The sequence below is a fragment of the Scardinius erythrophthalmus genome, assembly GCF_964197995.2.
Source record: "Scardinius erythrophthalmus genome assembly, chromosome: 16".
Taxonomy (NCBI): domain Eukaryota; kingdom Metazoa; phylum Chordata; class Actinopteri; order Cypriniformes; family Leuciscidae; genus Scardinius; species Scardinius erythrophthalmus.
The window spans coordinates 10,973,138-10,985,144 of NC_138236.1; the positions used below are offsets into that span (position 1 = coordinate 10,973,138).

Genomic DNA, 12,007 nt, shown 5'->3' on the forward strand with positions numbered 1-12,007 from the left:
ACTGATCATCAATCACAACCTCAAGGTTCCTGGCTCTCGTGGAAGGAGTTATGGTTGACGGACCTAGCTGAGTGGAGGAACTGTGATGAAGTGTTGGGCTGGCGCGAGACCACAATCAGTTTCATTCTTTGAAAGGTTGAGTTGAATGGTGGTTTTTCATCCAGTCAGAAAGGTGGAGAAGAGAAGTGGTCCAAGCACTGAGCCCTGAGGCACCCCAGTAGCTAGATGTTGTGACTTGAAGACCTCGCCCCTCCAAGACACCCTGAAGGACCTACCTGAGAGGCAAGACTTGAACCGTTGTAGTGCAGTTCCTGAGACGCCCATTGTCATAAGGGTTGACAGGAGGATCTGGTGGTTAACTGTGTTAAAAGCAGCAGATCCAGCAAGAAGAGTACTGTATTTAATGTAATTAAAGTAATGTATTTAACATCATCAACAACAATAATAATAATGTGAGATGTGTATATTTGTGATTGTTGTAAATTGTAATCATTATTAAACAAAGCTAAATGTTTTACCTCTGACCTTTTATACAGAAACTTTGCTTTAATTAGCATGCATTGCTAATTTTGCTAAGTTTTTCTGTAATTGTTAGTTTCATTTAGTTTTAGTTTTTCATTTATGTTGAAATTTCTGTTTTATTTCAGTTTACAAAAATGTTTTTTGACCAATAGTTTTAGTCTTAGTTTCAGTTTTCATTTACGAAAATAGCCTTGACGTGTATTGAGCTAGACTAGCTGGCTGTCACAGCACTTATTATTGCCCTATTGTTGGTTTGATTACTTCTACTGTTCTCATTTGTAAGATGCTTTGAATAAAATCGTCTGCTAAATGATTAAATGTATAAATAATAACAACATCTGTCTCTTATCCAGTTCTCAGTGATTTTAGCCTGCATATTTGTGTTCTTAAATTATTATTTTAGTACCTCATGAAGAATTTGTCAAATATAAATGAAGTTCACACTTAGAGCTGGAAGTTGCAGACATGTAAATCAAACCAGCATATATGATAATAATGATTTATTTCAACATTTTTTGCAAAAGTGTGAGAATAAAGGTTACATTTGTTAGAAAAGCTCCTCAGATAATGCATAGACCCAATAAATCATGTAAAACAAAACAGTATGCAATGCAATGTGATCATTTCAAGTTAGATATAAAAGTTTCAACCACACAGATATGTTTAGTATAAGTTTTTTTGTTTTTTTTTAAGCTCCAGACTTTAATTCAGTGAAAAAGTCAGTACTGATGCCACAGTGTGCAGACAGTGAAAGGATGTTCCGGTCCTTCCTCTTAGATAACATCAGCTGCATAATATCTTTGAAACATAAAACAAAACATGTTATTGTGACACTGACATGTAGCACGATCATAAATGATCAGACTATTATGATATACTAACAGTGAAGAACGGTGCAATCAATAGAGATTTCCTAAATCCCAGCTTTGACTAAATACAGACTTTGTGCATGAAAAATGCATTTCTTACTCCAGGATGTGAATGTTCTGTAAAACGTCATAAAGGAGAGATAAATAATAGCCAATGAAGTGAATTACTTTTACAGTGACCTTGCATGTGATTGGCTTTTTCAACTCACTTTTTTTTTTGGTCCGTTGTCAACTGTCATTTTCATGTTTGCTAGCAGATCTGCAGCGCCATCAATCCTACTAATATTCCATAGTGTCTATACACTGACACTGAATCCTAAAAAACAGTTAAGGAGTCAGTAAGAATATTTTCTCCCAGTCAAGACAGTTTGCTCTTTGATTTCCTATTTGGCCTGCAGCATTCTTGGTAAAACAAAGCCATCAAGCAGTTGCTTGTTCAAAAGATATTCTAAAGTTTCTACCTCATCTTTCCTGTCATCCTTCCTTTTATGTGTCTGTTTAATCATTCATTCCTTCACTTTATGCAGTGACAGCAATAGCCAAATTAGTTCTATTCATTTCAATTGTCACAAGTACCAAAAAAGAAGGTGGTGGTTAATTAGGCTTTTAGAAATGTGATGCCTGGAGAACATTAATAGAGAGTGTATGCCACTTTACCGTATTCCCTTGATTTCTTTCATTTCGAGTATCGTGTAGAATTTCAAATAAATCATAATTAATGGGTTCGTTGGTGCCATCTGAAATGGAAACAAGCCATAAAAAAACAGTTACATTTACAGCAATGCACATATTTTGCGATTTTTTGCAACCTTTGATAACATTGCATTTCTAGGAAAAAATAAAATTTTATCCATTGGGAATTGTATGTGTTGTACAACTGGACCATGAAAACTAAGTGTTACATGCCAGAATCGAGCCAGACCAAATGTGAGATTGTTAAAACAGCGTCTAAATATTGGTTAACAACGTTATCCATCATTTTTATTACACATACCTCTGGAATGCTCGATTCTGATTGGTCAAAATTGTGGCATTGAGTGGTCAGATAGACTATTTCATAATATTTGCCGTGGAACAACGTTGTTTTTCATCCCATACTCTGTATCTCGAATCACACCGTGGACTCTCACTCTCAGATCGTATTGAAAATGACCTCGGAAGACTTCAGGACTGCTGTTGGCTGAATGCACCAAACAGTAGTCAGGAATATAATGGTAACTTACTGTACATATAGTAGTCGAAGGTAGAGTTATAGTCGAAGTCTGGTGTTGGTGTCACGTCTTCATCGTCTTCACTGCTAAATGAAGCATCTGAGAGGATTTGACAAAATTATTTTATCTTTCATTGGGATGTCTATCAGAAGAGCTTTAATTCTTTCTAATGCCTTACTGATTCTTTTGAATGAATCATACAACAATAAGCATGTAAGGGATAATGTACAGTTAACTGGCCATTATAGCAAAATAAACCTTTGAATGGGGGCAGTTATATCATTGAGATACTATTATAGTTTTTATTATTTTTTGATTAATAAAATATTTTTAATTGTTTTTGTTTTCATATTTTTTCATACATTTTAATTAAAGTTTTAGTAAATTTGATGTGTGTTTTTTGTCAGTTTTTGTGTTTTTAATACATCAAGTTAAACTAATTGAAAATGATAAATGTTGGATTGGCAACTAGCTGACATAAAATAGCTTTAAGGTTATTTTAATTTATACCATGGTCTGGGTGAATACTCGATTCTGATTGGCTGCAGGGTGTCCATTAAAAAGTGATAATGTACTCCTAGGAAAGGCGTCCCGTCAATTTGCCTGATGACAGTTGTAAATGATTGCGCTGGCTCAAACTCACTGATCAACTGCTGCGGTCGGGTCGCTGTGGCCACGTTGCTTGGCAACGCCTGTATACGGGAGATATTAAATAGTGCGCTCGACTTAATAAATAAAAACCCTCAGGATTTTTACTCTAAAACCCATACTCTGTATCTCGAATCACACCGTGGACTCTCACTCTCAGATCGTATTGAAAATGACCTCAGAACCCAGCCAACATTTGTATGTGGGGCCCATATGGGTATGAAATGGGCTGAAAAATGGGCCCCATGTAGGATTGTCCGCGGGTTCCATAATGGCCCCATGTTAATTGCCCAGATGGATTTCATGTAGGATTGCACTTGGTACTAGGCGGGACCAAAGTGGGCAACATGCACAAGACCCATCTCGGTCCCATCTTTAACCCAGTAGACATTTGTATATGGGGCCCATGTCGGTTTGAAATGGGCTGAAAAATGGGCTCTGTATGGGATTGTCCGCGGGTTCCATACTGGCCCCATGTGAATTGCCCAGATGGATTTCATGTGGGATTGCACTTGGTACTAGGTGGGACCCAAGTGGGCAAAATGCACAAGACCCACCTAGGTCCCAGCTTAACCCCGCCGACATTTGTATGTGGGGCCCATGTGGGTTCGAAATGGGCTGAAAAATGGGCTCTGTATGGGATTGTCCGCGGGTTCCATAATGGCCCCATATCAATTGCCCAGATGGATTTCATGTAGGATTGCACTTGGTACTAGGTGGGATAATAACCCAAGTGGGCAAAATGCACAAGACCCAACTCGGTCCCAGCTTAAGACTTCAGGACTGCTGTTGGCTGAATGCACCAAACAGTAGTCAGGAATATAATGGTAACTTACTGTACATATAGTAGTCGAAGGTAGAGTTATAGTCGTAGTCTGGTGTTGGTGTCACGTCTTCATCGTCTTCACTGCTAAATGCAGTACCTGAGAGGATTTGACAAAATTATTTTATCTTTCATTGGGATGTCTATCAGAAGAGCTTTAATTCTTTCTAATGCCTTTCTGATTCTTTTGAATGAATCATACAACAATAAGCATGTAAGGGATAATGTACAGTTAACTGGCCATTATAGCAAAATAAACCTTTGAATGGGGGCAGTTATATCATTGAGATACTATTATAGTTTTTATTATTTTTTGATTAATAAAATATTTTTAATTGTTTTTGTTTTCATATTTTTTCATACATTTTAATTAAAGTTTTAGTAAATTTGATGTGTGTTTTTTGTCAGTTTTTGTGTTTTAAATACATCAAGTTAAACTAATTGAAAATGATAAATGTTGGATTGGCAACTAACTGACATAAAATAGCTTTAAGGTTATTTTGATATATTTTATTTCAGTGTTTTATGGTTTTAGTTTTAGTTTTAGTTAACTATAATAACCCTGAATGGGGCAAATATAAATTATAAAGTTTAGAGTCATTATAAAAATTATATATTCTTAGAAATATTATATTTATATATTATATTATTCTATATTCTCTTACAAATCTTAATTCAGCTTTAAGTGAAGATTTTCATAGTATTCGGTATTCAGAGAACCATGGAATTAAAATAATAAAAACATCTTTGAATTTGAATGATGTTATTGCCATTGTAACTTTTTTTTAATTAAAACGATAGTTGAGTGTTGAGTAACTATTATTCATTGTGTTGATAATATCATCTTCAACTTCATATCATCTTTAACTTCAGCTGCCAAGAATGGGAAATGTATGATTTGTCTGGGCTTGTGTTCCAGTGGTGCATTATTCATTCTTAAGTATGATGTGTTCACTGAGAGAATGAGAGTCAGATAACAAAGCAGCCAGAAGACAGGTGATCCAAACCTGTTTTAGTCCTGTTTTGGCCTTAGATGAATATCAAATGAACCTTTCTATTTGTATGGACTTTTCTGTGCTAATGAACACTTGTGTCCTTCTAATTTCAACATTCTTTCTTTCATTTATTGATGATTTTCCATTTTATTTATCTCTTAAGCATGCCATTGCAAGTCCATTTTTGTCAGATTCACTCTCAACCATGCACAACGATTCAATCAAAAATAACATTTTTATTTCTTTATGCATTTTAAGTAGGGCTGTCAAGCGATTAAAAGTTTTAATTGCATGATGTGCTGATTAATTAATCGAATTAATCGAATATCCGATTTGGCTGAGAAATTATATTATATTAAAGTCATTTTTGTGTTAAATGAGAAAAGCATCAAATATACATTACAAAAAGTAATGTATTTTATTTTATTCATTTTAAAATATATTACACATAAACAGTCATGATTTTTTTCAGAAGCTGAACTATGTAGGCCTGGGGCAGGTGCGTTAAATTATTATAAAACGTTACTTTTCCATAACTAATAAATGCTTTAAAACGACAGCCCTAATTTCAAGTTTTAAAGCCATTTTTTGCTATTGAACAATCTGTCTGTAATTTCATTTTTAAAAAGACTGCATTATTCCTGGAAGGACAAATACCACCAAACTTGAATGGGTTTTGTTATTGCGACATTAATGGTACTGGCCTTTACAGAATAGACCTCTTCATAACATCTGTCAAAAACAAATGAGACTGGCCTTGGCAAACTATCTATCGATTTGGCAGGCTCATTTTTGCCTACATTTTACAACAGGCAGAAACACGATATAGATGTGCTTTAACCTTAAAGAAGATTAAACAACGTTTTTTCCCCCCTAAAACCCTGTCCTTTCCTCCCTCCCTCGCTTTCTTTTGTTAATGAGACACACTACCTTGGGCTATAGTTTGTTGAGTGTAAGATGAACCCAGTGTGGATATGTTTCTTCATGTTTTCTTGGTTAAATCATGGTTATGCAATTTACTTAAAAGAACTGTCTGCCTTTATAACATAATTTAAAGGAATAGTTAGAAAAAAGAATTCTGTCATCATTTACTCACCCTCATGTCGCTCCAAATTCATGCACCATTCACATTTATTTTATTTTATATTTTATTTTATTTACAAAACTTCTTTCATAAAAGTGTGTGTGTGTGTGTGTGTGTGTGTGTGTGTGTGTGTGTGTGTGTGTGTGTGTGTGCGTGCGTGCGTGCGTGCGTGCGTGCGTGCGTGTGTGTGTGTGTACTTGTACAACTATCTTTGTGAGGACCAGTTTGAGTTTTAGATCATTGGAGTGAGGACAAAGAGAGTAAAGTGAGGACATTTTGGCCGGTCCTAACTTTCTGAGACCTCTTTAAAGGCCTTTTTGAGGGTCAAGACTTGGTTTTAGGGATAAGGTTATAATTAGGTTAAGGGTAAGTTTAGGGTAAGGGTTCAGGTTAGGCACTTAGTTGTGATGGGTAAGATTTAGGTAAGCGGCTAGAGATTGCATTGTGTCAATGAATGTCCTCATAAAGATATGTACAAGATTGTGTGTGTGTGTGTGTGTGTGTGTGTGTGTGTGTGTGTGTGTGTGTGTGTGTGTGTGTGTGTGTGTGTGTGTGTGTGTGTGTGTGTGTGTGTGTGTGTGTGTGTACACACCTTATGCTTAGGCTCTCTTGAGTGCTGTTGGCATATTGGCTTCAGTGCTATTCTGGATGTTCCAAGAACAGGGTTTAAGCCTTCTCAAATTCTTTCGGAATTCTTTCGGATGAAGATAATGTCCGCAATATTGCGGTGGAAATTCCCAGCAAATGCCATCTATGTGAACCATGCCAGTCATGCCCCCCCACCACAGATAAGGCCCAATGCTCGCTCGTTTGTGATGCCCTCTGATGGGCATCAACGCAAGCTAAATCTACGGTAAATTTTTTTTATCACATCAGTGGCAACTGTAGCATATAATTGCTCTTATAAATACAAATATTTAATTTATTGTTTATGCAGCAATGTTCAAAGTTTTGGGTAAGTAAGATTTCAGTAAGGTTTTTTAAAAAGCCTCTTCTGCTCACCAAGGCTGCATTTATTTGATCAAAAATACAGTAAAAACTGTAATATTGTGAAGTATTATTAACATTTAAAATGACTGTTTTCTATCTTAATATATTTTAAATGTAATTTATTCCTGTGATGGAAAAGCTGAATTTTCAGCATCATTACTCCAGTCTTCAGTGTCACATGATCCTTCAGAAATCATTTGGTGCTCAAGAAACATTTCTTCTTTTTGTAATCATTGTAAACAGTTGTGCTGCTTAATTTGTTTGTGGGAAATGTGATGATATTTTGAAGAATGTCGGTAACCAAACAGTTGATGGACCCCATTGACTTCCGTAGTATTTTTTTATTTTTTTTTTCTACTATGGAAGTCAATGGGGTCCATCAACTGTTTGGTTACCGACATTCTTCAAAATATCTTCTTTTGTATTCAGCAGAAGAAAGAAATTCATACAGGTTTGAAACAACTTGAGGGTGAGTAAATGATGACAGAATTTTCATTTTGAAGTGAACTATTCCTTTACTGTACATAGCAACAGCATTTATTATATACATTTTTTATAATGTAAAAGTATTTACTGTCACTTTTGATCAAACTTTCGAAGGATAGACTAGTGTAAGTTTTAGTTCCTGCAATGTGACAATAGAACATTTCTCAGACATGACTGACATAAATAATGTGTTCTTGGCTAACCACATGTTTTCAGATCACCCTGTCACTTTTTGTTCCTCAAATTGCCAAGAGAAACAGTAAAACAGTATAAAAGCATAGTGACATTTCTTCGGTGGCCTACTTTTCTGCTAAATAAACCCAAGTTGGCTTAAGGCAAATAAAAAAACAAAGAAAGTTGAAGAGCTACAAAGGGAAAGACATTTTACTGTGCAGAAGAAATGTATAGACACAATGGCATCTTATAATACGCATGAATGTCTGTGACAGGTTAAGGGGGGTCCGTTTTTTACTTACCCCAGTTCAGGGGCAGCAGCAAAGCCCCAGTCACCCAGAGAAAGAACAGTCGTGTGAACATGCTGGAGGAGACAGGAGAACTGAGTGCTTTGTCTCTTACTATCTATATATATGAGCGTGTGCTGATGTGAAATAGAGTGGGAGACAAGACTGGGAAGGGCTTAAAACAGATACAGGAAAACTCCTGACTAACAACACAGTATTGCTACAAGGGTCATTCGCTTTCAGTTGTATAACATTTAAGGCCAAAAGTGTTAATTTATTTTCTTTGCTATTTTCCCTTCAAGTATGAAGAGCATATTTTCTTTAGTTTTTATGTTCTTTATTGTTATAGTCTTAAGAGCCTTTGTAGCAAGCAACCACTAAAAGAATATGAAGCTATGAGTTTCGCACACAGACAAATCCAGACATGCTCTAGACATTTATCAGCAGTTTCATTTGACATGTTTCGCTTGATTTAAATGAGCTTTCAGACTTTTATGGACTGAACGTTACTGTTTTAACACAAACATTAGATTCACCCATTGGAATGATAACAAATGATTCTGGGAAGGCAAGATGGCTTACTCAGGACACAGGTGGCTAATGTATTACTTTGTAAGGATTGTTTTCACAATCTCACAAAAGATGAACACTTCTAAGGCCATTTCTGTTTTACTAATTTTCTTTTATATTCTATTTTTTAAAAGGATTTTGTTAGATTTTTAACGTAAGAAGATTTTTTCTTATTCACGTTTTATCCTCGTCACTTTCCCAAATACAACTGTATGTGTTCAAATGTATTTATTTTCAAATAGGCTAATCTGGATGCAATCTAGCCTATTTGTTTTTCAAGTTTCAATAGCTGTGAGCAGTTACACGGTGAACCTGTTTGCCTACATCACGATGCATCCGAGCCGAGGAATTATTACGGAATAAGTTCTGACAAGTAGTATCTGGAAGTCACCACTTTCCCTTGCCAACCACGACTTCAGGTGGTGATCGATTAGCCCTACATTTAAATACGGCAAACAACCAAAACTATTATTCTGACTGAACAGGTTTCATATGGTAGGCTAAGTACACTTTGTTCTTTAGCCCCAAGGACAGGATTCTGTTATGCAAGTTATAAAAACAATGTTCAAATGTGCTAATCAAAAATAATCAGGTGAATTCAAATTCTGAAGTGTCTACCATATCTAAAAACATGTCAGTGTTGGCTTGTCAAGGAAGAATCTTTCCACAAGATGGCGCTAAATACTACAATTTCATGCAGAAACGGCTAAAACACCCTCTGTAGTTTTTTCAAGCTCCCCCAAATGTTTTAATCAGACAACAATATAAGAAAATAGGATATATAAGAAAATATTTAATGTATTTGCTTTGGTTATTATTATTATTATTATTATTATTATTATTATTATTATTATTATTATTATTATTATTATATGATTCAATTAATAGTTGTAGGTTTCTGCCTGTCATAAAACTTGAAAGTGCGGGGCAAAACTACTAAAGTGTTAGCTATATTTGAGAAATGCGTTGTTAAATATCAAAACCCAGGTGCAGTATTGGGCAGGATGTTACTACTACAAATCATAGACAGTATATAAACGCTACAAATTAGACTGTTCAGTAGCAGAACTAGCTACGCCAGATTCGCCAATGAATCACTCTTGCGAGTCGATTGCTTTCAATGAATCGTTCGCACGTTATCAAAACGGTCTGAATCGATTCGTGAATGATTCACTTTTGCGAGTCAATTGCATCAATGAATCAGTCACCGGTTGTCAAAATAATCTGAAACAATTCGGGAATGATTTATTCTTACGAGTCGATTGCTTCAAACGAATTAGGTTCACGGGTAATCAAGGTTCGGACAAAAATTACCCAAAAAGAACCTACAACAACTGCAAGCACGTCCAGTCTGAAGTACTGCAGGTAAAACATTTCCCAGCCAGAAGATAATTAAAACACTAAAAGTAAATGCCGTGCACACACAGCATCAGTAATGTTGTTTAGTTTCGGGTTTACATTTTATTGGCAATGTTTAAAACACGAATTTGGTCAAATTACATCTGGTTATTTTTAATATTCCATATTTTTACAATATGAAGTTGTGTTTTGCAGTAACTAGCTGTTAGCTGTTATACTTGTTTTTGACTTTAGCTAATATATTTTTTTCTCTGTAACGTTAGCTTGCACACTGTCCAAGAGGCAATTGTTCTGTTTTCAGAAGTAGCACGGCTTTGAAGTACTTAATCTGTATTAATAATAATGCTTTTGCATGAATACAATACTTTGACATAGTAAACCAGTTGTTGTCAACAAGGCATAAATTAAACTAAACATTGCAGGGCCAATAAACTGTCAGATTTGGCTGTCAAAGTTCGAATGCTGGCTCTTCCCCTCAATCTTCGTGTTTTATATCATAAATATATGGAAGTATGAAAATAAATGAAGCATATGATGCCCTAGTGTCACCACCAGTGTTGGGGAAAGTTACTTTTAAAAGCAATTTGTTACAATATGTGTTACTCCCTTAAAAAGTAACTAATTGTATGACTTTTTATGGAAAGTAATGTTTTACATTACTTTTTCTCACCAAGGATGTGATTGCTTGTTTGTTTTTTAATAACAGAAATAAAAAAAAGTTCTAAAGGCCCTTTGACATCAAAAGTGAAATGAATAATCCTCAGACTGAGGGAAATGCAAATTCACGCTTTTACAGTAGAGGTCAATAAATGAGAAAACAGTAACTTGCATTACTTATTTGAAAATGTAACATATTTTGTTTTATTGTTGTAAATTTAAAAGTAATGCATTGCTTTAGTTGTTACTTTTAAAAAAAGTAATCTGATTACGTAACTTAAGTAATGCGTTACCCTCAACACTGGTCATCACCACCGTCAGGTCATTAGTGCAAGTGGTGCTCACTGTAACAGAGCCAAATATCATCCAGCTCCCCCTCTCTGGACATCATCTTAATGGGTGGAGCTTGACCTAATTAGGGTTAGATGCTGCATCCCAATTTGCCTACTTATACTATGCCCTAAAACAAAGTATGTACTTTTTTTTTTTTTTTTTTTTTTTAATGAAGAAAAATAACGTACTTTTGAGTGTGCAGTAGAAGAGAAGACAAGCTTTGGGACATACTATCACGTCATAAAATTGCGTCTTTAACCGATGCTCACATAGCCACGTGCATCCTGTCACCGTAAACTGGCCTGTCAATCATCCTCCACCACATTTTTTTTAATTTAATATATTTTCCTACTGTATTGGAGAGAAAAGAAGTAGAAAGCTGATCTGCCAGTTGTGGGTCTTTCATGCGGAGATCTTTCCTCATATTTTTGCCTAATGATGGATTTAAAAGTTCACGTTGTTGAGGATGAATTATAACACGGATAATATTAAATAAATATTTTATCAGGTTAAATGTTGATTATTAGTTACCCAAACCCCTTTATCTAACCTCTCTAGTCTCTACTTAACCGTCGGTTGCACACATCCGCCATGTTTGTAGTTTTTTTTAAACATTTTTTATTTGTGTTTGTAGTTCTGACCATAAACCTCCTCCAAAACGCAGTGGGTTGTGAGCAATATTAGCCGTTAGAGTGTGCACGGATCCACACTTGGAAAATCCACCAGAATAGTGGACTTTTGGCATACTATCTATCTTTTCAACATACTATCCTTTAGTTTAGGACAGAATTATTCTAATCTCACATACTATTTAGTATGCACACTGGGATGCAGGGAGAGGTAGGGTCACAAATAATTTTTCATAAATTAATATAATAATAAACGACCTCTAATGTGGACAAAAAAGCATTAAAAATTACTTAGACGTTATCTCCTTTCTGCGTGTTGATGTCCTCCTCCAAGCCCCCTGTAGTGAATGGGAACATATGGACAAGCTCA

General features: G+C 35.4%; 1 protein-coding gene across 1 annotated transcript; it reads right to left on the minus strand.

Moving 5' to 3' along the window:
- Positions 1 to 1,008: 1,008 nt before the first annotated feature.
- Positions 1,009 to 8,222, minus strand: LOC308704383 (uncharacterized protein). Its single transcript, XM_081388615.1, has 6 exons — positions 8,105 to 8,222; positions 4,087 to 4,173; positions 2,615 to 2,701; positions 2,049 to 2,128; positions 1,601 to 1,707; positions 1,009 to 1,320 (listed from the first exon to the last, which is right to left on the minus strand). The coding sequence occupies exons 1-5, from the start codon at positions 8,163 to 8,165 to the stop codon at positions 1,642 to 1,644; spliced, it is 381 nt and encodes a 126-aa protein (XP_081244741.1). The 5' UTR covers positions 8,166 to 8,222; the 3' UTR covers positions 1,009 to 1,320; positions 1,601 to 1,641.
- Between the last annotated feature and the right edge of the window lie 3,785 nt (positions 8,223 to 12,007).